This window comes from Gopherus flavomarginatus, chromosome 3, assembly GCF_025201925.1.
Source record: "Gopherus flavomarginatus isolate rGopFla2 chromosome 3, rGopFla2.mat.asm, whole genome shotgun sequence".
NCBI lineage: Eukaryota > Metazoa > Chordata > Testudines > Testudinidae > Gopherus > Gopherus flavomarginatus.
Genome location: NC_066619.1, coordinates 187,104,870 through 187,131,991, shown reverse-complemented (window position 1 = coordinate 187,131,991; position 27,122 = coordinate 187,104,870). Strand labels below are relative to the sequence as shown.

The following is a 27,122-nucleotide window of genomic DNA, read 5'->3' as shown; positions in this document are numbered from 1 at the left end:
AAAAACAGTATGTTCATTTAGTAGTGAAACAAGCATTTAAAAACTTATACTAAGGAATACATTTGAGAAGTTCCAGTTTATCTAGAACAACAGAACTGAGAGGCCTTTATTTCAGATTTTCTGTGGAATCTGATTTTATTTTAGAGTTTAAAGTGTGAAAAGTCTGCATGATGGATGTTCTATCTAATTCTAGTTAGCTGAAGAACTTTGAAATTGTTTCAGTTGGTAAAGTTGGCAATTTTCTATAAAGCCTGATGCAGTAAAATAATACCAACTACTTAAGGTATAAAGCAAATAACGTCACTGAGAAATATTTAATCCCATATCACTAAGAGTAGGATTGATTAAGACACTAAATAAAAGGTACCACCCCTTCCATTCATGTCTCTAGTGAAAAACCCTATAGACTTACTATTCTAGGTCAAGACCAGGGGAAAGCCTATTAGCAGAAGTAGAGGAACACCCCTTTTTGCTCTCCATTCTCCTGAGATTAATGTGACTTCTGTAACTATCTATTGATTTCTTCCTTATATTAGGATTTATAGGTACAATGATGCTTCTTTACCTTAGATTTTGCTAGTATTTCTGCCACCTTCACAACTGGATCCTGAGTCAGACTTAGTTTATTCTGGGCATTCATTTTGGTGTTCAACCAATTCATGGCTTCACTGATACACTTTTCCACTTTCTCCATCTCAGCAGGATCAAGATGATCATATTTTTCATCCTAAAAAGAGAAGTGTATTGTTTTAAAACACCACAATTAATTTATGGGGCTCACTCTGGTAAAAGACGTCTAGAGTATAACAGGATTGCACTACAACAATTTCTATGATAAATCCATTCATGAATTAAAGTTTAGAGGGAAGAAAACCTTTGGATCTCAAAAAAAATCTTTACAGGGAGGTTTCATCTTTGTTCATATTTAAGTGCTTCAATATACTCTTATAGACAGCACTCTAGAGAAAAATTTGTATTTTGCATTTCTATAAATTTACAATTAGCTGTTGTTTGATGTAGTTTAGCTAACTCAGAGCCCAATATGGTTCAATATATCACATGAGTTTCCATAAGTAGTTTATTTTAACATATGCATGTAGGCAATCCCCACCAACTAAAATTACACTTAAAATAAAGTAGAAGACTGAAATCTTGAATTATTTCATTTGACTGATACAAAAAACCCTTTTCCTCAAACTCTAGGATAGTATTTCTAAAAGCACCTACCATATATACTCATTCATATGCTGAATTTTTTAAGTAAAAAAAGGAAAGCACCAGAGAAGGGTGTTGGCTTAAATGGAGAGGTAGGACACAGCCCATCCCCGCAACAGAGGGCACAAGGAGAGGCAGCACAGTCAGCAGAACCAGAAGGGAAGAGACGGGGCCAAAGTCTCTCCACTTTTGGCCCTACTGCTCTCCCCCTAGTCTCCGAAGCAGCTGCAGCTCTGGGGCTGGCAGGCTACAGCCATGCCGCTCAGCCCCACCCCCCAGAGCAGGCTGTGGCCACACTGCCTGGGCACCGGAGCATGCTGCTTGGCCCAGCCCACTGAACAGCCTGCAGCTGCGCCACCCATGCTGCCCAGCCTGCCAGAGCAGCTCCAGCCAGGCCAGAGATACCCTCCCCAGATAAGGTGGGAAGGGGGGAGTGTGTGGGTGTCCCGGGCTGGGGTTATGTGGGGGGTGGTCATAGGTGTTACTCCCCTGACCCCCAGCTTCCCAGCCCTCCCCCCCCCCAACAAATATTTCCCTACCAGTTGCTGTCTCAGCCCTTCAGGGTAAGCAGCTGCCACTTTGTTTACTTAGGTTTACCTTCATGCCTGCAGATGCTCAAGGTAAACTAACTATCTCCACCCACCAGCAGCTTATCCTGATGGCCCGGGAGCCAAAGTTTGCTGACCCCCGAATTATAGGTTTGAACAGGTCATAAAAATTTTCCATTTTTACTTATTCATCGGGGGGGGTGGGGAGGGGATTGGCTTATTATTGCGTCTATATGGTAAGTGCCTTTGAAAACTTTATTCCTAGACTTAGGGTTGGTCTATGCTAGCAACTTATGTCAGTGTAACTGTTTCTCAGGCATGTGGAAAATTCACAACCCTGAGTGTCACAGTTATACCAACTTAACTCCTGTTGTAGACAACACTATGTCAATGGGCTTCTCCAATTGATAACTACTACCTCTCAGGGAGGTGGATGATCTAAGCTAAGTGGAGATGCCATCTTATCGGCATAGATGGTGTCTTCCGTGAAGCACTACAGCAGTGTAGCTGTGCCACTGCAGCATTAAGTGTAGACAAGCCCTTAGTTTTTGTTTTTTTTTTTTTTTAAGTTTACTCACCTAGATAACCCCCATTCCCCAACTGTATTAATTTGTACCTTATTTTTGAATGCTTCTACTGCTTTCATTAGAAGCTGGACCTTCTTTCCCAGGTCATTTAAAGCTTTTGGTCTTTCTTCATGTTCCATAAACCTTTCCTGAATAGGCTGACCAAATTTCTGTAAGTATAAAACACAAAGACCATGGCACATTGTATAATTACCTCCAAAACAGAACTAAACTTAAGTTCTGAAGAATTCCAAAATTGCACTTTTAATTAAGCTGTTCTTTCCCCTGCAAACATTTATGCTTAGCCAACTCAGTGCCTGAATGTGACAGTAAGGTAAAAATACCTTGTCCCTGTCTGGGTGGATATCCTACAGCAGGGATAGGCAACCTATGGCACGGATGCCGAAGGCGGCATGCGAGCTGATTTTCAGTGGCACTCACACTTCCCAGGTCCTGGCCACCAGTTTGGGGGGCTCTGCATTTTAATTTAATTTTAAATAAAGCTTCTTAAAACATTTTAAAAGCCTTATTTACTTTACATACAATAGTTTAGTTATATAGTATAGACTTATAGAAGGAGACCTTCTAAAAATGTTAACATGTATTACTGGCATGCGAAACCTTAAGTTACAGTGAATAAATGAAGATTTGGCACACCACTTTTGAAAGGTTGTCAACTCCTGTCCTACAGTAAAATGTTTTGCCATAGATTACAATTAGAACTAATATTGTGAGAGACTTATATAATAGGGAAGAGAACCATCTAAGAAATAGGATTTGAGTGCCACAACAAGTTGGCTGGGGTAATATATGGAGTTACTTTTAATATATTTTTGAAGTCTATTAGAATTCAAGTTATTATCCTTGTAAGACACTCTTGGTTTGTGAGAGGTCACAACTCGACTGTAATCATTCAGTAGGCATCAAGCCAAATAACGCCAGGAAACGGACAACTGCCAGAAAAGACGGTTACTCACCTTTGTAACTGTTGTTCTTTGAGATGTGTTGCTCATATCCATTCCAATTAGGTGTGCGTGTGCCGCACGCATGCTCATCGGAAGATTTTTACCCTAGCAACACTCGGTGGGTTGGCTGGGCGCCCCCTGGAGTGACACTGCTATGGCGCTGGATATATACCCCTGCCGACCCAACGGCCCTTCAGTTCCTTCTTGCCGGCTGCTCCGACAGAGGGGAAGAAGGGTGGGTCTGGAATGGATATGAGCAACACATCTCAAAAAAACAACAGTTACAAAGGTGAGTAACCGTGTTTTCTTCTTCGAGTGCTTGCTCATATTGATTCCAATTAGGTGATTCCCAAGCCTTACCTAGGCGGTGGGTTGGAGCGAGATGTTACAAAATGCAGAACTGCTGAGCCAAATGCTGCATCATCTTTGGACTGTTGAACCAATGCGTAATGTGCGGCAAAGGTGTGAATCAATGACCAGGTAGCTGCCCGACATATTTCCTGGATGGGGACGTGGGCCAGAAAGGCAGCAGATGAAGCTTGCACCCGAGTAGAGTGGGCGGTGAGGTGGCTAGCCCGAACGTGAACCAATTCATAGCATGTGCGAATGCAGGATGTTACCCAAGATGAAATCTGTTGGGAAGAGACTGGTAAGCCTTTCATCCGGTCTGCAACAACTACAAAGAGCTGCTTTCGGAAGGGTTTGGTTCTTTCGATATAAAAGGCTAGAGCCCTGCGGACGTCCAGGCTGTGTAGCTGTTGTTCCCGACACGATGAGTGCGGCTTCGGGAAGACGACTAGGAGGAAGATGTCTTGGTTGACATGAAAGGCAGACACCACCTTAGGGAGGAAAGGGGTGCGGTCGCAGCTGTACCTTGTCCTTATGGAATACAGTGTACGGGGGGTCTGCTGTCAAAGCCCGAAGCTCAGATACTCGTCTCGCCGAAGTAATAGCGATGAGGAAGGCTGTCTTTCAGGAAAGGTACAGCAGTGAGCAGGTAGCCAGTGGTTCGAAAGGAGCACCCATAAGCTTGGCTAGCACCAGGTTTAGATCCCAGGTAGGGGTTGGGCGTCTAACTTGAGGATACAAACGTTCCAGTCCTTTGAAGAACCTTGAGACTATCGGGTGAGATAAGATTAAAACTGGTCATTTTCCCCTGGATGGAAGGCGGAAATGGCTGCCAGATGCATCTTTATGGAAGAGACCGCTAGGCCCTGTTCTTTTAGGGATCAGAGGTAGTCCAGGACAGTGGGAACGGATACCTGCCTGGGCACTAAGTTACGCTGAGCGCACCAACAGGAGAAATGCTTCCACTTGGCGAGATATGTCATCCCAGTGGAAGGCTTCCTACTGCCCAAGAGCACCTGTTGGACCGAGGCAGAGCAACGCAATTCAGACTGGCTCAACCATGTAGCAACAAGCTGTGAGATGAAGGGACTGCAGATCCAGATGGTGAAGCCTCCCAAAGTCGTGTGTTATGAAGTCCGGCCAGAGTGGCAGGGAAATCGGGTCTGCCACTGAGAGGTTGAACAACGTGGTGTACCAGTGTTGCCTCGGCCACGCTGGAGCAATCAGGATCATGTGGGCACTGTCCCTGCGGAGCTGAGTAGGACTCTGTGGACGAGTGGAAACAGTGGGAAGGCATAAAGTGGATGCCTCTTTCACAGGATCAGGAATGCATCTGAGAGGGAGCCCGGGGAGCATCCCTGGAAGGAGCAGAACACCTGGCATTTCCTGTTCTGTTGGGAGGCGAATAGGTCTATGTGGGGAAACCCCCACTTCTGGAAAACAGAATGGATGACGTCCGGGCGAATTGACCACTCGTGAGACAGGAAAGATCTGCTGAGGTGATTGCCAGGGTGTTCTGGACTCCTGGGAGAAAAAAAGACGCTACCAATTCGATGGAGTGGGCTATGCAAAAGTTCCAAAGGTGGACGGCTTCTTTGCAAAGGAGGAAGGAGCGTGCTCCGCCCTGCTTGTTTATGTAAAACATGGCCATTGTGTCGTCCATGAACACTGATACACAACGGCCTTGGAGATGGTCTCGAAACACCTGGCATGGTAGGTGAACTGCTCTCAGCTCCCGCACATTGATTTGTAAAGCCAGTTCTCCAGGCGACCAGAGGCCTTGAGTGCGGAGTCCTCCGAGGTGGGCACCCCAACCAGAGATGATGCATCCGTGGTTAGGGCCATTGAGGGTTGAGCTGGGTGGAATGGCATCCCTGCACAGACTAGAGTGGGGTCTAGCCACCAGGTTAGGGAGCCCAGAAGCTTCCTGGGGATAGTGAGCACTGAGTCTGGGCTGTCTGCGTGGTTGGTACACTGAAGCAAGCCAGGCTTGGAAGGGATGGAGGCGTAGCCTGGCGTGCTTGGTCATGAAGGTGCAGGAGGCCATGTGACCTACTAGGCTGAGGCAGGTGCGCACCGACGTTGTCGGGAAGGTTTGAATACTTTGGATTAATGAAGCCTTTGTCTGAAAATGCGACTGCAGGAGGCAAGCTCTCGCCAGATTGGAGTCCAGAACCGCTCCAATGAAGTCTATTCTCTGCGAGGGCATGAGGGTAGACTTTTCCGTGTTGATCATGAGACCTAGGCTCCTGAAGAGGTCTCTGACGATGTGCAGGTGCTGTAATACTTGCCACTGGGAAGTCCCTCGAATGAGCCAATCGTCGAGATACAGGTAGAGGGACGACGGCAGAGGGAGGCGGCGACTACAGCCATGCACTTTGTGAAGACACGCGGAGCTGTAGAAAGGCCAAACGGAAGTACAGTAAACTGGAAGTGTTGGTGGTTGGCCACAAAACGGAGATACTGTCTGTGTGGTGGGTAAATTGCGACGTGGAAATATGCATCCTTCATATCAAGGGCAGCATACCAGTCTCCCGGATCCAGGGATAGGATAATGGTCCCCAGGGATACCATGCGGAACTTCAGCTTTATCATGATTTTGTTGAGTTCTCACAGGTCTAGGATCGGTCATAGACCTCCCTTTGCCTTGGGGATTAAGAAGTAGTGGGAATAAAACCCCTTGCCTCTCATGTCCTTTAGCACCTCCTCTATGGCTCCCATGGCTAGGAGCGACTGGACCTCTTGTAGGAGGAATTGCTCGTGAGAGGGGTCCCTGAAGAGGGACAGGTAGGGAGGGTGGGAAGGCAGGGCTGAGGCAAACTAGAGGAGGTATCCCTCCTCCACCATGCACAGGACCCAGCGATCTGAAATTAGCTGGGACCAGACAGGGAAGAATCAGGAGAGGCGGTTGAAAAAGGGAGGAGAAGGATCCGGTGGGGTAACTGGTGGGCTGTCTCATCAAAAGTTCTGCTTAGGCTCCGCTGGTGGTTTTAGGGGGCGTCTGATTTTGAGCTCCTTGAGGGCCAGACTGTCTCCGACAATTCCCCTTGCCACGCCTTCTAGTAACATCCTGACGCAGCCTAGTCTGGGCGTTAGGATGGTGTAGCTGGGGCCTGAAGGTCCTGCGTTGGGTCACTGGTGTGTGCATACCAAGTGAGTGCATTATAACGCGATTGTCCTTCAGGCTTTGCAACCTGAGGTCAGTCTTGTCTGAGAAAAGGCCCTGGCCTTCAAAGGGTAAATCCTGAATAGTTTGTTGCAATTCAGGGGGAAGGCCGGATACCTGGAGCCAGGAAATACGCCTCATCATTACTCCTGATGCCAGAGTTCTGGCCACAGAGTCCACTACATCTAGAGAGGCCTGGAGGGCGGTTCTCGCTACCTTTTTACCCTCCTCAAGTAGGGCCGTGAATTCTTGACAGGACTCCTGGGGAAGAAGCTCCGTAAACTTCCCCAGGGACACCCAAGTGTTAAAGTTATACCTACTTAGGAGGGCTTATTGGTTCGCCAGCCCTAAGCTGGAGGCCCCTCGCCGAGTATATTTTGTGGCCTAGTAGGTCCATACGCCTAGCCTCCTTTGACTTAGGAGCCAGGGCTGGCTGGCCATGACGCTCTCATTCGTTCACCGATTGGACAATTAGAGAGCAAGGAGGCGGGTGAGTGTAGAGATATTCGTACCCCTTTGAGGGGACCATATATTTCCTCTCTACTCCCCTTGCTGTAGGTGGAATTGAAGCTGGGGATTCCCAAATGGTGTCCACATTAGCCTGTATAGTGCGGATGAACGGAAGAGCGACTCTAGTAGGTGCATCAGCTGATAGGATATCCACGACCAGGTCCTCTATTTCAGGGACCTCCTCCACCTGCAAGTTCATATTCTGAGCCACTCAGCGCAAAAGGTCCTGATGGGCCCTGAGGTCAATTAGTGGAGGGCCCGAGGAGGATGTCCCTGCCACCGCCTCATCAGGCGAGGAGGAGGAGAGGCCTGGACCAAAGGGTCCTGTGGTGGCTCCTGCACTTGATGGGCATTATCTGCATCCGGTGGAACCTCGGCGACTGCAGATGGTATTGGCGCCTCGTCCGTGCCTGCGGGTGGGGGGGCGGCTTACTGTCGCCTCTGCTGCCCAGTGTTCTGATGGGGCTGACCGTTGAGCCACTGATGGTGCACCTTGGCTTTGGTGGTATGCCCACGGTGTGCAGAAGGACCAGTGATAAGGCCCTTGCTCATGGCTCTGTCTCTCCGAGAATATATGGCTGGGGATGTCAGTCACGCTCCTGATGATAGAATGTGCTACCAGCCTGCGATGACACCGATGTGTGTCTGGAAGGTCACGGCGGTGCCGATAGGCCCTGAGAGGGCGCCACTGATCTCGACGCTCGGGCCGGGGCAGTACCAGGAGCTGTAAAGGTACCGCGAGCGAGACCGGGACCTTCTACAGTATCGGTGCCGGGAGGTCGACCGAGATCGAGTCCCTTCGTCTGGAGCGACTGCGGGATACACGGTGCTGAGATCAGTACCAGGAGTATCTGTCTGGTGAACGAGATGTCAAACTGTGCCGCGAGTGCGACTGGTGCCGCGATGGAGAGCGGTGCCAAGAGTGGGAATGGCGCGATCGAGAGCATTTGCGAGACCGGGATCTTGAACGACGTCTCTCTGGTGGACCAATGGAAGGAGGCCTTATCATGGCCAGCTTGCCGATGGATTGTATGACCTGTACCAGCGGTGCCGGGGATTGAGGCCGTGTTGACTCCGTCACTGCGATGAGCTCCCTTGCCATGGAGAAGGTCTCCGGCATAGAAGGGAGGGCAAGTTCTACCACAGCATGAGCAAGGGAGCTGTCAGGAACCGGACTCAATGGCCTTTGTGGGACCGGAATAGATGGTGCCGAGCTTGGCAGAGCCGCAATCTGTGGAGTCGCAGTATACGGTGCTGTGGCAGATGATGGTGCTGGATGAGCCGTCTTGGAAGAGCGCTCCTTCCGTGCAGCCAAAGTTGAGGCACTATGTTGCTTCCCAGGTCTTGGGGACAGGAAGCAGTGCCGAGTAGATGTCAATGCTGGTAAGGGTCAGTGCCAGGACTCCTTCTCAGTACCAGAGTGGTCTGGTGCCGGAGGGGCGCTCCTTACCGAAGCAGGCTGTTGGGCGCTCGGCGCTGATGCTGCAGGACTAAGTGCCGACTCCGTGAGGAGCTGCTTCAATCAAAAGTCCTTGGTTTAAAGTACTTGCAAATGCGGCACCTTATCAGGAAGGTGGGATTCCCCTAAGCACTTGAGGCAGGAGTCATCGGGATCCTCTACTAGCATCGGCTTTTGGCATGCCGAGCACGGTTTGAATCCCGGTGCCTTGGGCATGGGCCCGCACCGGGGTGGAGGAAAGGGGCTAATCCTCGATCCCTCCCTGAACTATATACACTAACTATAAAGATAAGGACTAACTATAACTACAAGAACTCGAACTATAGACACAGTAACAGTAAAGAACTACGAGTAGTTAGGGATGTGGAGATCAGCAAAGCCGCGCTCCACAGTTCCAACGACCGTCACGGGCGGTAAGAAGGAACTGAAGGGCCGCTGGGTCATAGCGCATAGCAGCACCACTCCAGGGGGCGCCCAGCTGACCCACCGAGCGTTGATAGGGTAAAAATCTTCTGATGAACATGCATGCGGCGCGCGCACACCTAATTGGAATCGATATGAGCAAACACTCGAGGAAGGATCTACATTTTCCTCCTTTATGCATTCTTTACAATACCTCTCCTGTTTGCAAGAGTGCGTACTTTCTCAGCCCACGTCCAGACTAACCCGCGGCATCGGCGGGTTAAAATCGATTGCTCGGGGATCGATATATCGCGTCTAGTCTGGACGCGATGTATCGATCCCCGAGCGCGCTTACATCGATTCCAGAACTCCATCAACCCGAACGGAGTTCCGGAATCGACACGGAGAGCCGCGGACATCGATGCCACGCCATCTGGACAGGCGAATACCTCGATTTTAGAAATTCGACTTCAGCTACATTATTCATGTAGCTGAAGTTGCGTATCTAAAATCGATTTTAATACCCTAGTCTGGACGTGGCCTCAGTCTTGCAGGACAATCACAGTCTGAATCTCATCTGTCTAGCTCCCCCAGTTGGCTTATGGCAATCAGCAAACGCTCAGTGCAGCAGCCATTTTTCAGAATTCACCTACTGCCCATAAGATTTTGTAAACATTTTTCATCATGCTGGCTTAATTTTTTTTGGGAGGTGGGGGGGAGTGGCGCAGTCGGGCACTAAATAGATAACAGCGGAGTACTAAATCAGCAGTTTCACTACACTGTTTGAGAATGAAGCATTTTTCAGTTTGAGGTTATTAAGAGTTAAATGTCCAAGATTGTAATTATGAAAGGTAGAGAATGCCCATGATGTTAGGAATCATTGCTGAGGCACCTAATCCCACTGCCAGCAACAAAGCAGATTTCAGCTATGAGCACAATTGAATTAAAAAAAACAAAGACTGCCATCTTAAGGTCTATCACATGGAAAGTATTTTTAAAAAATACCTTTATAAAAATGTGCATTTAACATTTTACCCAGTAGTTTCTGGAAAATAGTTACAAGAGTCACAGAAAAGCCTTGTGCCACTTGGTCAGATGGCACCTACTGGTGACATTTAACAGGTGGCAAAAAAACTGAAAAAAAATTAAGGTATGAAAATCTTCAAATACAACCACAATATTAGACAAATGTGGTACACTAAATTCTAATTACTCTATTCATTGCACACAACAGCATAAAAACATTTTCAGATGCAAATGTGGGTATCTAGTTTAAGATTTCATTAATCCTGAATCACAACCTGATACCAGTGTTCATGAACATGCTTTAAAGGGCTTTTTTAATGGATAAACCTGCTCAGACACAGGGATGTCTGTATTTCATCTTTAATGATAAGGTTTTTTAAAAAAATGTGTGTTCTGTAAAAGCAATCTTACTCTTAATTCCTGAAGTTTATCCATATATACTTGTTTTGGTTGGTCCTCCCCATCTTCATAAAGCCAGTTTTCTGTATCTTCCAACATTAAGGTCAGTTTACTGGACTCCTAAAAAGCAAGTTAAGATTTTTATAGTGAAAAAAAATCATTCAGACAAGCTCTCTCTCTTTATGATCTTTAGTAACAGATCTACTGAATATGAAAGGGAATCTTGGGTTCACATGCCAGTTCATTATTAGCTAGAAAAATCAAGTGGGGGAGACTAAAGACTGACCACAAGGATTTCAAGCCTACGCTATACATAGTGGTGAAGTGACATATTGCATCTTGACTAATCAGGGTTGTAACTTACTGTAACCGAGATTTTGCATATTCTCTTTTGAATACTGATAATGAAATTTTATATTTCTCTAAACTTAAATTATATTCACAAAGTATCTAAACTTCTAATTCTGTCAAATTCTCCTCCTTGGTAACATATTTGTACACGAGAAGGTTATGGGGCACTGGCAAAGAGTTTAAATAGCAGTACTGCAATAAATTACATATAAGCTATGTAGCCAGCTGAAGTGTAACTTGTGTAGTATGGTTTTACCAATTATAGCCACCCTTGTTTATGCATAAAAACAAGTATTGACAATATTTGGTTCAGTATTTCCACCACAGTAAAATGTTTAAGATGATTCTTGGGCTTTCTCTGGCAGAAAATTGAGGCTTCATTCTCCCTTAATTTACTCTTCAAAGGTCTTTGCACCATGTGTACTTGTGGTCTAGTACAGCATTCTTCAGTTATGGTCCTAAATAACCACTGGAGCACGCTTTGGCATCAAAACTTACAGTAAGTTTAGTATCAGAGGGGTATCCGTGTTACTCTGGATCTGTAAAAAACAACAAAGATTCCTGTGGCACCTTATAGACTAACAGAAGTATTGGAGCATAAGCTTTCGTGGGTGATGTCATAAATACTCACTTGGTCAGATGCGTGCATCTGACAAAGTAGGTATTCACACATGAAAGCTTATACTCCAATACATCTGTTAGTCTATAAGGTGCCACAGGACTCTGTTGCTTTTTAGTAAGTTTAGTGTCGCTGTTAGCCAAAGTGCCTGCCTGGGGGTTGCAACTGATTTCTATTTTGGCAGCTACTGGACACAGGGACACCACAATAAGACAATCAGGGAACACTGGATGCTGCCTCCAACCGCATAAGGCACAGAAGGGATAAAGTGGTGTTCTGTCTGGCACTTCTGGTTTGGGCTTGCAAGACATACCAACCCAACAACAGCTTTTCAATATGAAATACCTTTCTAGGCTAAGGAGAAAGCAAGGTTAAAGACATCAAGAGGTGCAATCTTTGTTTGTGCCACTTCTCATTTTATTCCTCAAACCTACTCGCTCCATTCGGGAACAAATACTAACAGATGTGTCATGTTTTCCTAAATTTTCATGGAGACAAGTGACACTTGAGCCTGACTATAGTTAAGGGGTCTCAAAACTCAAATGTACCACGAGGGCCACATGAGGACTAGTGCATTGAACTGAGGGCCGCATCATGCCCCCACTCCATCACTTCCATTAGGCCCCACCCCACCCCACCCTAACCTCTTCCCCGAAGTCCCCACCCCAACACTGCCCCCAGGGGGGTGCAGAAAGGGTGCAGCAGGGGGCTCAGGGCAGGGGGTTGGGGTGCAGGGTGCAGGCTCCAGCCCGGTGCCACTGACCTAGAGAGGCTCTGGGGTGGCAGCGGCATGCACTGGGGCCAGGGCAGGCTCCCTGCCTGCCTGCCCTGGCCCCTCCGTTCCAGGGAGCAGCTGGAACCCTGTCCCTGCAGCCCCGGGGGGCGGGGCGGCCCTCAAGGTTCCGTGCATGCGCTGCTCTTGCTGCTCCTCTAGGTACCTCCCATGAAGCTCCCATTGGCCGCGGTTCCCTGTTCTGGCCAATGGGAGCTGCGGGGGGCTTTGCCTGGAAGGAGGCAATGCAGGAGCCCTCTGTCTCCTTCCCCCCTGGCCTGAAGGGGCATGCTGCCAGCTGCTTCAGACAGCAGCGCAGGGCTCCCAACGCCACAGGGGGCAATCCCGTGGGCCGCGTGTTTGAGACCCCTGCTACAGTTAGGCCCCAGGATGACATACCGCCATACTTGACAAATCTTTACCATCTAGAAAATTCTCTCATAAATCACCATTGTCAGTAGACTCATGATTGTTAAAGTGGAACAAAACTGAACTGAGTTGGATAGTTAGTATTCCTATGTTTTAAGGCTAGTGCATTTCTCCAAGGAATTAACCAGAAGCCCAAAAAGAAAAGCAGTACTTAATTCATTTAGCTCCTAACCATACCATACTCAGTATTAAATAAGAAGTTCAATGTTAGAGGGGTTATAAATGTATATCTGGCTTCTTACTTCCTCGGTGACGAACTTTTCAAAGACACCACACAGCTTGTCTCTGAAATCATAGACATACTCTTCAACAGCATTCTTAGCATCATTTCTTTCTTTCTCAAGCTTGTCTTGCATCATCATCTTCCCCTATGGGAGGGTAGAAGAAAAAAGAAGTTCAAAATCAGTTTAAATCTAATGCACAGAAACAAAGAGTGCAAGATAAAAAATCTAAGTGTTATCCTGTAGAAAGCTATTCCTAGCTGTGCAGATTTTTTTCAGATTCGAGCTAATGTAACGTGTTTTAACTTAAGTGCTATTCAGAGCTTGTTTAGCAGCAGCACAAGAAAAAAATTCTTAAATGCAACGAGTTTTACATTGCCTAGCTGTTTGGTCACCAGTAGAGAGCAATCATCAGACTGACAATGAGATAACAGATACTCTTGTTAATAAAGATCCAAATTGGGGATGACCAGAACTTGAGTAATACATCCCCTGAAAAACATAGGAGCTTTGACAATTTGAGGAAGCACTGGTTTAAGCAACTAGGATTTTTGGAGCATTTTAGATTGAATTATACTGCAGAATTGCCTGCATATAAATAGTCTCTGCCCCTTTTTTTTTCTGACCAAATTACAGCTGTGAAATCTGATTGTAGCCCCTTCAGAAACAGGAAGATCCAAACCATTTTTTATTTTTGCAACCTCTAGCAGCTTAGTTCTTCCTCTTCCTTCACACAGAAGCTTCCAAACCTCTCAATTTTATTTTCTAATCCAAACTAACATCGTAAAGGAACTTGTATCTTTATTGGAGGGCAAAAGTTTGCACTCTCAGCAGATCAGAGAGAAGGAATTCTCATTTGAGCTGAGTGACATTACTACAAATTGATGGGATCAAGAAGCATTTCTTCAGTTTAAGAATACTGGCATGGGGCTGGAGAGTGCTGCAGACGAGAGGCTGGACAATGGTTTGCAAGTAATGAGGAATTATTTTGCATTTCAAGGCCTGATGATTCCTAAAATGATCAAAAATGATTCTCTGAACAGCAAGCTCTGTTTGCAGAGATCACAATTTATTCCATTTTTAGACTTTTCCCCCCCCAACTCCTAGACCAACAGGATAGCTTAAGATGAAACCTCTGTTAAAACCTAAAGGCTGAAAAAAGTTGCATCCTGGTCAATTCTACCTTTGCCCCAAGAAGAACTAGGTCTTGTCAACCAGCTGTCTCTAATGTACTACCTCTCCCTGGAAGTTCTTAGATTCACTGTGATCCCCAAGCAAAGAAACTTATTCTAAAGTTAGTGGTAGTGGTTTAGCCTGAACTGCACAGACTTCTGGAGATTAGGAGTTAAAATTTTCAGTTTATTAAGAAAAAACTGTTATGACCAGTAATAGTGATATGCATACATCTGACGAAGTGGGTATTCACCCATGAAAGCTCATGCTCCAATATGTCTGTTAGTCTATAAGGTGTCACAGGACTCTTTGCTGCTTTTTCAGTGATATTACAGAAATTTCAAGTAAATTTGGTAGTTCTAAATTATTTAACTGAGGAACAAGCTAGGGCATGCTACCACCTATTTCTTGGACAAGGAGAATTCTTTTGCATGGAGATGTGAACATCGGTGAATCTTAAAGGAAAAGACGGTTACTTACCTTTGTAACTGTTGTTCTTCGAGATGTGTTGCTCATATCCATTCCAGTTAGGTGTGCGCGCCGCGCGTGCACATTCGTCGGAAAACTTTTACCCTAGCAACTCGGTGGGCCGGCAGGTCGCCCCCTAGAGTGGCGCCATCATGGCGCTTGATATATATCCCTGCCGGCCCACCCGCTCCTCAGTTCCTTCTTGCCGGCTACTCCGACAGTGGGGAAGGAGGGCGGGTGTGGAATGGATATGAGCAACACATCTCGAAGAACAACAGTTACAAAGGTAAGTAACCGTCTTTTCTTCTTCGAGTGATTGCTCATATCCATTCCAGTTAGGTGAATCCCAAGCCTTACGTAGGCGGTGGGGTCGGAGTGAAATGTGGCAGAATGAAAACTGCTGAGCCAAAGGCTACAGCATCTCTTGACTGTTGAACCAGGGCATACTGCGAAGCAAAGGTATGGACCGAGGACCAATGGAGCTGCGCGACAGATCTCGTGGGTAGGAACACGAGCCAGCAAGGCGGCAGATGAAGCCTGAGCCCTGGTAGAATGCACGGTGATGTGGCTTGGGGAAATATGAGCCAAATCATAACAAGTTCGGAAGTCTGCCATCACCCGAGATGTGATCCTCTGAGAGGAAAACAAGCAAGCCCTCCCTTTGGCCCGCTACCGTGACAAAGCTGGGGCACCTTACGAAATGGTTCTGGCAGCGCAATATAAATGCGAGCACTCCACAGATGTCCAAGGAGTGCAATGGTTGTGCCCATTGCGTTGAGCTGTGGGTAACATGAAAGGCCGAAACCACCTTAGGGAGGAAAGCCGGGTGCGGTCATAACTGCACCTTGTCTTTGTGAAACCTAGTGTACGGCGGAACCCTCGTAAGAGCTCTGAGCTCGGAGACCCGTCTGGCCGATGTAACAGCTACGAGGAAAGTTTGTCGTCCAAGACGGGTATATCAGAGGGCCAGTCGTGAACGGCTCGACTGGGGGAGACATAAGTCTGATTAAAACTAGGTTGAGGTCCAAGGTTGGGGCTGGCGGCGCACCCGAGGGTGCAAGCTCTCCAAGCCCTTGAGGGATCTCGAACCGATAGAGTGTGAGAACACGGAACGTCCACCTTAGCCTGGCTGGAAGGTAGAGATGGTTGCTGAGTGTATCCTCAGCGATGATACCGCCAGGACCTGCCGCTGAAGGCCAGAGGTAGGCCAAATAGAGGGGGTCGAGACCTCAGCAGGAGCAAGATCGAGCGTATTGCAGCTGTAGAAGAAACGCTTCCACCTGGCCCGGTACGTTGACCAGGTGGAAGGCTTCCTGTCACCCCAGCTCAGTTACGCAGCGGCCACACCGTGAGGCGAAGAGGCTGCAGGTCCGAGTGACGAAGCCTGTTGTTGCCCTGAGTGATGAGGTCTGGGTGGGGTGGCAGGGTAATTGGGTCTGTTATTGACAGGCCGAGCAACGTGGTATATCAGTGCTGCCTGGACCACTCTGGAGTGATCATGATGATGCGCGCTCTGCCCCTGCGGAGTTTGAGCAGGACCTAATGAACCAGTGGGAACAGTGGGAAGGCATAATGGAGTTGGCCTTTCCACGGCATCAGGAATGCGTCCAAGACCGATCCTGAGGAGAGACCTTGGAAGGAGCAGAACATCTGGCATTTTCTGCTCTCTCGGTGAGCGAACAGGTCTATGTGAGGAAACATCTCCGCTTCTGGACAGCAGAACGCCTCACATGGGGCAGAGTGATCACTCGTAAGACAGGAAAGACCTGTTGAGTCAAAGCGCCAAGACGTTCCGAACGCCTGGGAGAAAGGACGTCACCAGCTCCACCAAGTAGGCCATGCAAAAGTCCCGGAAATGGATGGCCTCCTGACAAAAAGTGGGGGGGGGGGGGGAGGACCATGTCCCTCCCTGGATACTTATGAAGCACATGGCCGCTGTGTTGGCTGTAAACACCTAGATACAACGGCCTCGCAGCTGCCGCTGGAACCCCTGGTACTCCAGGCGGACTACTCTCATTTTTGGGGCATTGACGTGGAATGCCAGCTCCCGAGAAGACCAAAGGCCTTAAGCTCGGAGGTGACCGTGAGCACTTGAGCAGAGAGATGACGCGTCCGTCGTCAGGGGCAGTGAGGGCTGGGGCGGAGGAAACCGCCTCCCTGCCCACACCAGGGAGGGAGTTAGCCACCACTCTAGGGAGCCTAAGGTGCTCGAGGGAACGGTGACTACCATGACCATTGGCTCCCTGTCCGGGTGGTACGCCGAGGTGAGTCGGACTTGGAGAGGACGGAGGCGGAGCTTGGCATGTTTGGTTACCAACTTGCGGGCAACCATGGACCCAGGAGACTGAGACAAGTACGAGCCGAGGTCGTTTGGAAAGCCTGCAGACCTCAGATGATTGTTGCCATCGCTAAAACCGCAGTTGTGATAAGTAGGCTCCGGCTAGGTAGGAGACCAAGATAGCTCCTAGGAAGTCCAACCTCTGCGTGGGAACCAGAGTGGATTGCTCTATAGTAATCATCAGGCCTCGACCTGTGAATAAGACCGTGACGATGCCCACGCGCTGAGTGGTTTGTGTCTCAGAGTCTCCTCGGATAAGCTAATCGTCCAGATACGGAAAAACGCATATCCGACATCAGCGAAGGTAGGCGGCGACTATGGCCGTAAACCAGAAGTACTGACAGTCAGCTAGAAAGCGGAGGTATCTCCTGTGCGGAGGGAAGATGGCGTAGCGAAAGTACGCGTCCTTCATATCCAGGGCGGCATAGTAGCCCCCGGGAGGCAAGGATGGAATAATGGTTCCCAGGGATACCGTGCAGAACTTCAACCTTATCCTAAACCGGTTGAGTCCGTGCAGGACTAGGAAGGTCTGAGACCTGCATTCGAGTGGGGAACTAGGGCATAACGGGAGTAAAACCCCTTGCCCCTTTCGTCCATCGGCGTCTGCACCTCTTGTACGAGGAATTGCTCGTGAGAGGGGTCCCTGAACGGGGACAGGGCTGGAACAAATTAGAGGTGGTATCTATGCTCCACCGTGCGCAGGATCCAGCGATCTGAAATTAACTAGGGCCACGCCAGGAGAAAGCGGGATTGGGATCCCGGTCTGTGACTGGTACACCGCCCTCAGGCGCACCTTGGAAGGCTCGTCTTTGGTCCCAGTGGTAATTGCAAGGGACCTTGACCTGGGCTCTTTAGGGGTCCTGACGTTCGTCTGCGACCGCCTTGGCCTCGCCGTTTGCCAAAGTCCTGTCTCTGGCTAGGCACAGAGTATGGCGGGTGGGGGCAGAAAGGCCTGCGTTTGGTCGCTGGCATATGCATGCTGAGAGAGCGCATTAGGACCCTATTGTCCATTAGGCTTGGCAGCCTGGGGCTGTCTTTGCCGCGAAAGGCCTTTACCACAAAGGGTAAATCCTGAATGGCATACTGCAACTCCGGCCGGAGGTTTAAAACCTGGAGCCATGAGATGCACCTCATGGCGACACCAAAGGCCAGAGTCCTGGCTGCAGAGTCTGCTGCATCCAACGAGGCCTGGAGGGATGCTCTGGGTACCTTTTTCTTTCCCCCGTCCTCCGAGACGGCAGCGAACTCTTGGCCGGTTTCGGGGCTGGCGCCCGCTGGCCATCATATCAGAATCGTGGTCCTGAGCATAAGATCTGCGCATGTGGGATGACACGCATGCGTGTCCGGATGGCCATGGAGGTACTAAAAGAAGGCACAGGCAGAGTCTCTGACTCTATCGGACCTTGCCCAACTCGGCACCGGGAACCGGCACCGGGATGCGTACTGGTACCTGGAACGAGATCCAGACCCGCAACCAGAATGGTGCCTGGAGGTCGACCAAGCTCTCGAGGCTCGGGGAGAGGCTACAGGAGTCAAGGTACCTGTCGCGGTGCCGGGAGTCGGAACGGTGCCGACAGCGGGTCGGCGAATGGGATACCGACCGGTGCAGCGAGTGCGACTAGTACCGATGAGGAAAACAGCACCGGGACTGCAAGTGGTGTCGGGCGTGCCGACAGGATCTGGAGTGTCTGCGGGACCGTGATCATGAACGGTGCCGTTCTGCTGTGCTGACAGAGGATGGTCACATGAAGAGACTGTATTACCCGCACCGGCGGTGCCGGGGTCAGGCAGCATCGACTCTGTCATGGCAATGAGATCCCTCGCCGTTGGTAATGCCTCCAGCATGGAGGGAACAGCAGGCTCAACCACAGTGCATACTGGGGAGCTGTCAGGCACCGGATTCGACGGCCCTCATGGGACCGGGGTCGACGGTACCGAGGTCGTCAGAGCTTCGGTGGGCGTCGGTGCCGGGCGATCCGAGTTAGATGAGCTGTCTGGCTGTGGTGCCGTCGGCACGGAAGCAGCAGGAGCAATAAGCTCAACCACGGCGCGCGCCGGGGAGCCGTCAGGCACCGGATTCCACGGCCCTTGTGGGACTGGAATCGACGGTGCCGACGTTGTCGGTGCCTCAGAGGTGTCGGTGCCGGGCAATCCGACTTAGACGAGCTGGCTGCGGCGCCGTTGGCACGGAAGCAGCAGGAGCAGTAGCTCAACCACGGCGCGTGCCGGGGAGCCGTCAGGCACCGGATTCTACGGCCCTTATGGGACCGGGATCGACGGTGCCGACGTCGTAGGTGTCGCAGCAAGTGTCGGTGCGGGGCGATCCGACTGAGACGAGCTCTCTGGCTGCGGTGCCGTTGGCACGGAAGCAGCAGGAGCAGCTCAACCACGGCGCGTGCCGGGGAGCCGTCAGGCACCGGATTCTACGGCCCTTGTGGGACCGGGATCGACGGTGCCGACGTCGTCGGTGCCGACGTCGTCGGTGCCGCAGCAGGTGCTGGTGCCAGGCGATCCGACTAGACGAGCTCTCTGGCTGCGGTGCCGTTGGCACGGAAGCAGCAGGAGCAGAAGCTAAACCACGGCGCGTGCCGGGGAGCCGTCAGGCACCGGATTCTACGGCCCTTGTGGGACCGGGATCGACGGTGCCGACGTCGTCGGTGCCGCAGCAGGTGTTGGTGCCAGGCGATCCGACTTAGACGAGCTCTCTGGCTGCGGTGCCGATGGCACGGAAGCAGCAGGAGCAGTAGCTCAACCACGGCGCGTGCCGGGGAGCCGTCAGGCACCGGATTCTACGGCCCTTGTGCGACCGGGATCAACGGTGCCGACGTCGTTGGTGCCTCAGCAGGTGTCGGTGCCGGGCGATCCGACATAGACGAGCTCTCTGGCTGCGGTGCAGTCGGCACGGAAGCAGCAGGAGCAGTAAGCTCTACCACGGCGCGTGCCGGGGAGCTGTCAGGCACCGGATTCAATGGCCCTGGGGGACTGGAATCGACGGTGCCAATGTCATCGGTGCCTCTGCAGGTGTCGGTGCCGGGCCATCCGACTTAGGCGAGCTCTCTGACTGCGATGCAGGTGGCACGGAAGCAGCAGGAGCAGGGGGCTCTACCACGGCGCGTGCCGGGGAGCCGTCAGGCACCAGCAGGAATTGTAGGCTCTCTCAACCTCGGAGGAAGGGAGCGGTGCCGAGTCGACTTCGGTGCCGGCGACGGCCGGTGCCGAAAGGCCTTGGCAGTACCGGCGGAGTCCGGTGCCGAGGAGGCGCTTCTGCCAGCCACTTGATCATCGCTCGGCGCCCAAGGTGGAGGGGTAAGTGAAAGTCCCGCTCCTTTTTGTTCTCGGCTTAAAAGCCTTGCAAATGGGGTACTTAGCTGTCAAGTGATTCCCTGAGGCACTTCAAACAGGAGTCGTGTGGATCTCCCTTCGGCATCGGCTTCTGGCAGGCCGAGCCCATTTTAAAACCCGGTGAGCCGTGCATGGGCTCCGGCACCGGGTTCATGGAAGGGGCTACTTCCTGAACCCCGCTAACAATTATCAATCTAACTATGTTAGCAGAGAAAAAACGTATAACTATACAAATATATATATAAAAGAATTATAACTGTATAACTATATACGAGAACTACGAGTAGCTAGGGAAGTGGAGGTCAGCTAAGCCGCGCTCCACTGTTCCAACGACCGACACGGGCGGTAAGAAGGAACTGAGGAGCGGGTGGGCCGGCAGGGATATATATCAAGCGCCATGATGGCGCCACTCTAGGGGGCGACCTGCCGGCCCACCGAGTTGCTAGGGTAAAAGTTTTCCGACGAATGTGCACGCGCGGCGCGCACACCTAACTGGAATGGATATGAGCAATCACTCGAAGAAGAACTATGCACTTACCTCATTTTCTATGTAGCTATTGATAAGGTCCTGCCCCAACTGTTTATACAGACTAGCCTGGATAGGTAGTTCAATACTTTTGATCTTCGCTTTAGCTTTAACAGGCTGGGCCAGATGATCTGGCTTGTCTCCTGAAGCAGTCTATGGAAAGAAATACATTCTGAGAACTATTTGACACTATGTGTAACATCTCTATTGTAGTCCAAGGTATGCGATTAAAAAGTAAGAATGCCAACCATGAAAATGAAACAGCCAAGAAAGAACTGAAAAAAACTGATGCTGCTGCACTACTCCAGGGACACTGCTATCTTAACTTTGTATTAAGTTTATCTTTATCTGCCTTTCTGAAAGGCAGAGTTTGAGAATAATATCTATAGTAAATGAGAAATGATGAAATTAACATTACTATTAATTTTTGAAACACTAGCAATGCTTTATACTGAATTTGACAAAGACGTGAAATAAGGCAGTAAGACTACATTAAACACTACTTGAAAAGAAAATCAGCCCAAGAGTTCTTTAAATTAGTTGCAGCAAAATTTCTGGTGCCTGCATTTCCATAATCCGTTGTTTCAAAAATCCCTGTGTCATAGCATCAATGTGAATCCTATTATTTCTTTAATGTCAACTTTAGAGAAATGTTCTCTGAAGTCTTAAACTCTTACATCAAAAAAGAAAAAAGTGTTGGAAAAAAGTTGTCATTTTTAACTGTACCATGACAGTACTACTAATTGTAGTTTTGATAGTCCTAGAATAATCCCTTGTACTTCAATTGATGAGATGTACATAGGGATGTGTATACCAATATATATATTTATTGGGAATACCAAGAAAAGAATGATCACATGAAGACAGGAAAAAAAATTAATATGGGCAAATTCACAAAAGTTTCCTTTATCAATACTTGATAGCAACCTTTGTTTCAGTTCCTCCATGTTGTTCACTTTCCTCATCTGCTTGGCTTGGCTGTTCTGCCTGGCTTTTTTGACTGCCTTCCTCTTGGTCAACCTGCATTTTATCCTAGGAAGAGAAGGTAAGATAATTCAACACCCAACCTTGCTCAAAGATGTTCTTCTGACTGGGGTCAACTGCTACAGATTAGCATTTTATTATAAAACACAGTGGAGTCTGTTAGTTTAAAAACAGGACAAAATCCTCATATGTAACATAATTAAAGTGACATGTTTTGATGCAGCGTTATCCTGTGTACTTAATTCAGAAAAAGATGTGAACTTTTAAAGCTAAAAAATATTCTGAAATGGTCCTTTTGAATGTGCCTTCTGACAAAGTTACAATAAGCCCACAGTACTTACACACATTTAATTGAAAATAAGTTGTAGCCAAGGACTAGAAAAGACATTTTAAAGAACACAACACCAACACTGGTAGGAGAGGAAAAGATTCTCTATGGAACAGTCAGAACTTCATGAGATATATTGCATCACCACAAGTTTACACTTTGAAATCCAGTGTGAAAATACATTTTCACTGACTTAATTTCAACTTACATATATAGTCATAGTAAGACCATGAAACTAGTTTCCAGTGTTAGTGTCAAAGTCTTACTGCAATACTTATTGAGTATGCTACTACTGTCCTGTATACAGCTTCTGACACTAGCTGTTCTTGGGTGGGTGGACATCCACTATACCAGATCAGCACTTGTTCAAAACCAGTTTTGCGAGAACGTGGAGTACCACATCACAGTTTAGGTCTAATTTCTTCCTGAAAGGCTCAAAGGAGGGTAACTAAACATGGAACTTCTTTGAAAAAGGTTATGTCAACCGGGAGCTTAACTCCCACCTGCTTTACAACTACTATATACTATCATGCTCACTAGTTCCTGTACAGTGGAGGCTCTTTGATACTTCTCAGGTGTATGAAAAGCAGCAAGTAGGGCAGTCCCATGATATTAGCACTTGAAAACTAGTTTTATGTACCTACCATGAATAATTTCTCTCTTAATTTGTAAATGTCAAGATACAGTTCATGTAGCATATTAGAACTATTTTTAGACAACACTAGGAGTTGCTGGCATCATTTTTTTTAAATGAGTATGGTGATTCCGTCTCCCCACCCCCATTTTGTTCCCCTGTATCTTTCCTCTAAGTAACAGCCCTATGGTTAGTTCACCTGTTCCGGATTCCTAGATTCAAGTTTTCATGATGACATCACAGTTACTGTGAACAGTTATTCAACACATGAAGTCAGTTCAACTAGCAGCTGAACTTTTTAGTAACAAAGATTTTCTTGTCATGTAAACACCTTTAGTAATAAAATAGGGAACACAAAGTATATTAACTCAGCAGAAATGTCTCCTATTAAATTGTCACATGCACTCAACTACTTTAACACCAGAATTAAAACAACAGCAGCACTAACATTCAGAGTTCAAACTGAAGTTTAGAGTCTTAAGTACTTTAAAACCTCAAAAATGGCACGAAGACAGAAGCCTGCCTGATTTTAAAACCTTGTGTTTGTAATGCATGTAAATTTATTGAAGATTTTTCAGTTTTTAATATTAGGAAAGGGATAGCCAATCAATGCAATGCTATATAGCACTAATATACAGGAAATGCAAAATGCATATTTACTTACTAATCACATTTACTCAGTTTGCTTAAAATGAATCCTTTAAATTTTAAGTAGCAAGTTCAGTATCAGTAGATTGCTATGTTTTCATACTGTACTTAAAGGAAAGTTACCATTTTCCATGATAAGATTAGAAGCAATTCCTAGAAAAAACAATAAAATTCCTGGATTTGCCATAGAATACAAGTAAGTGCAAAGTGAATTACTTTTTAAATTTATCTTTCATAACCAACTGTCAGCAACACAAAAATGCACATGGACTAACTCAATTATTTCCCTATATGTTAATAAGATTTGTTGTGAAACTCTAGGCACCAGCATATATGCTGCAACCATTACGAGCACTAAATAATTTAGTTTGCTAAACTATTGTTTAACAATATACTTTAAAGCAGCAGCAGGCTACTTCTGCCAAGTTCTCAGACTTGTCTTTTCAGAAGAGAAACCAAGTTTTCAACTTATTGTTCTTACTGTTCACACAGACTACCGAAGGCAACAGTTGGAAAGAGGGGAAGGGGGAATCTTCTCTATATTTAAGAGAAACAGCTGAAGAATACTACATATATGCATTACAAACCTTATCCTCAGAGTCAAGGGTATCATCCTCAATTATGAAAGAGAATTGCTGACAAGCACCATAGTAAAAACAGAAGACAAATTAGGAAGAACAGGAATATTGTCATGGAAGAAAGCCTAGGGATAAAAGTGGTTACTTTCATATTGAGCACAGTGTATTATTATTCTGAATATTCTCCACATATAGTACATTACATGGAAATGTCAGCCAGGTCTTTTTCCATTACTTTTTACATTTTACTTATTAATAAGTGTCTTCAAAATGTGTCAAAGGCACTTTTGTACTCATTGAGAAGTATATTGTAAATTTAAAATATTAACCCATTCAAGTTATCGGAGCACAAAAGTGTCCTAATGCTTATGTAATGCTAATTGCTCTATCACTTGTTCTAACTTTCATAAAAACAAAAGGTATAATGAACTAAGCAAGAAAAACTGGAAAAATATTACTGTGGGAGGAAATATAGGTGTTTGGAAGAGAATACTTCTTCTAAACAAGTCCCTATCCTGAGGAGCTCACAACTGAATTCAGACAAATGCAAATGCAAGAGGATATGAGAAAATGAAATTAGCACAAATGTTCTGGAAGACAGAAAATTAGTTTTAAAGAAGAGATTTAAAGAGTAGGCAGGTAAGGTGCTTCACTTACACAATTGGAGGCTATTTTAATAGGAGCAACAATGTTTTGGATACAGTGGGGGAGGTGGCAGATCGATCTGAGAAGGTGAGATGTTGGGACGCAAGAAGTGGTCTGGAGAAGTCCAGGTGAATTTATGATCAAGGCACACACCAAGATTTTACCAGCAGGGACAGAAATAGAGGAAAGATTTCAGAAAAGTGAAAGAAGGAAACCACCAGGATTTAGCAAAAATCTGGATGGAAAAGAAAAGGAAGGGAACACTGAAGCTGAGTCTAACTGGGAAAAGAGTTGTAAATGGTAATAAAGAAAAGTGATAGTTTTGGAGGAAAACAGGAAGACAGAAATTGCAGGAAGTGTGTCAAAGTTGGAGAGGCAAGCTTGAATGGAGGGGAAGAGACTGAACATAAAGAACTATATTTGGAGGGTGTGTCATACAAAAGTATCAATGAAAAAAGGCAGATAATGGAAACAAAACAGGAGGATACCAAGAAAAGAAATCTGAGGGATGCCAGGAAAGAAAGGAACCAGAGATACTGGAGCAACAGCAAAACATGTCAAGCCCTGTTGCAGAAGCCAAAAGATAAAGTCCAAAATGAGCAACAGCAAAAACAGTGCACAAATTGTAATAAAGTCAGACTTCTCTGTACTTGGCTCAAAATGTTCACTTGTAACCTTGAGCAGTTTCTCTGAATAATCATAGAATGTCAGGGTTGGAAGGGACCTCAGGAGGTCATCTAGTCCAACCCCCTGCTCAAAGCAGGACCAATCCCCAGACAGATTTTTGACACAGGTCCGTAAATGGCCCCCTCAAGGATTGAACTCACAACCTTGGGTTTAGCAGGCCAATGCTCAAACCAATGAGCTCTCTCTCCCCTCACCCTATAAGAGTGGAGATTGTATTGGAAGTCCAGGCAGTGAGAATACAGTATGCTCATGAATCTTTCATATGAAGTGTCAGTGGGTAAGACAGATGAGTGGATGATGAATTTAAGTTAGCAGGACACAAGAGCATGTTTTAAGGCAGAGAGAAAGGAGCACTGTTGAAGAGGAATGGTCCCAGATGGCTAATAGGAGGGGCACCTCATTCAGAAACAATGAATGCAGGAATGGAAAAAAAGGAGGAAAGTTCTTAATTGACTTGGTCAATATGGTCTGCGGAAATTTGCAGATAGTCACCAGGAGTTGAAAGTGTCACAGTCACAGAACACAGGAATGGTTTAGCAAGCTCCTTAGGCAGAACTGAATAAATAGAATGGGCAGGGGTAAATAAACTTATAGTTGAATAGCAGGAAGTTGAGTCATTGTTTTCACCTGAGGTACAAGTATAAAAATAGTGGATGCAAAGCAAGAGCCACGATTGGCTATCAGTAGAGTAAGATGAGGGTAACAAAATAATATGTGGGTGGATTTGAAGATAGAGGCTAGAGAGCTGGCAGAGCAGCAAGTATCAGAAGGGACAAAAGATCAGAGGTTAAGATTAAAGGTGGCAGAAATTAAATGAGCAATAGCATGAAGGAGGAGTGGGAGGAGTTCCTCTTATTGCCAGAAGGCTGCATGATGCTCTTGACATCCATTGGGGTCTCCTGGGGAGTTAGGACATGCTCTCTCAGAGCCAAGCAACAGATTCCAAGAACAAAGGCAAAAATTTAGACTAACAGCTAAAACTGTAGTCCTGTACATGTGAGCTGTTCATGTGGCTCTCTCTTTCTAAGGGTCCATAGCAGGAGCAGGAAAGAAAGGTGTTTTAAGCTTGCCCATTGCTTTACCGACAGTTGCAGGTCTGCAGTTGTGCATCGTAGATGATTCAGTGTCATGCAATTGTCATATTCTCTTCTCCCTAAATATAAGTCTGGTGCCCTCCAGGGACTGCATGCTTTTAAGGTTAGGACAAGCTGTGGTACTGGAACTGAGATGAAGACTTGAGCTGATGTCCGTCTTACGGGGATTATGTCACTGACTAGAATATCACAAAGTTTACAATGCCAATTCCTCAGTATCAGTGATTAAGTATGGCATAAAATTGTTTAAAAAAGGGTAACATTTCCCCATCTTTCAGTCATGCAAGCATGTTTGCACTTGAAGGTTTTCATGATTAAAGTATATAAAATGAAAAAATGCAAACAAATGAAATTTTAGTTGATTGTAGTTAAAGATGAAATATAGCGATTGTCCATTAAGATGCACAGAACCTAGAACTGTTTTCATTAGTAAGCTTCATTCAACAAGTACTTAATTTTATGAAGTGTTTTATAAAGTTTGTTGGAAATCATTAAATCTTTCCTTCAAAAGCAACATAACTGTTGCCATTCAATGCTAATATTAAAAAATGCTGAAAACCGTTAGCAGAAGAAAAAAATTTGAGGAAAATGTAACACTTTTCTATGGGTATCTGTGTGAATCTTATTTTCATTTGTCCTTTACACTTTAAGCTCCTTGGGGAGTGAAAGAAATGTGTCTTG

The 27,122-nt window shown here is 47.0% G+C and overlaps 2 protein-coding genes across 6 annotated transcripts in view; one reads left to right on the top strand and one right to left on the bottom strand.

The window, feature by feature from the left end:
* Positions 1 to 21,753, top strand: part of LOC127047713 (WD repeat-containing protein 64-like) — a 110,553-nt gene extending 88,800 nt beyond the window's left edge. The window contains exon 26 of the mRNA XM_050946299.1: positions 21,057 to 21,753. Coding sequence (XP_050802256.1) covers positions 21,057 to 21,081 — 25 coding nt within the window. The 3' untranslated portion in view covers positions 21,082 to 21,753. The remainder of the gene's footprint in view (positions 1 to 21,056) is intronic.
* Positions 1 to 27,122, bottom strand: part of HSPA4L (heat shock protein family A (Hsp70) member 4 like) — a 653,707-nt gene that overhangs the window by 718 nt on the left and 625,867 nt on the right. For 4 of the 5 annotated variants that reach the window (XM_050946328.1, XM_050946329.1, XM_050946327.1 and 1 more), the window contains exons 13-19: positions 24,025 to 24,072; positions 21,771 to 21,875; positions 20,856 to 20,996; positions 13,018 to 13,143; positions 10,617 to 10,724; positions 2,380 to 2,499; positions 566 to 727 (exon numbers count right to left, since the gene is read on the bottom strand). In XM_050946328.1, coding sequence (XP_050802285.1) covers positions 566 to 727; positions 2,380 to 2,499; positions 10,617 to 10,724; positions 13,018 to 13,143; positions 20,856 to 20,996; positions 21,771 to 21,875; positions 24,025 to 24,072 — 810 coding nt within the window. The remainder of the gene's footprint in view (positions 1 to 565; positions 728 to 2,379; positions 2,500 to 10,616; positions 10,725 to 13,017; positions 13,144 to 20,855; positions 20,997 to 21,770; positions 21,876 to 24,024; positions 24,073 to 27,122) is intronic. The other variant, XM_050946326.1, reaches the window with a different exon arrangement.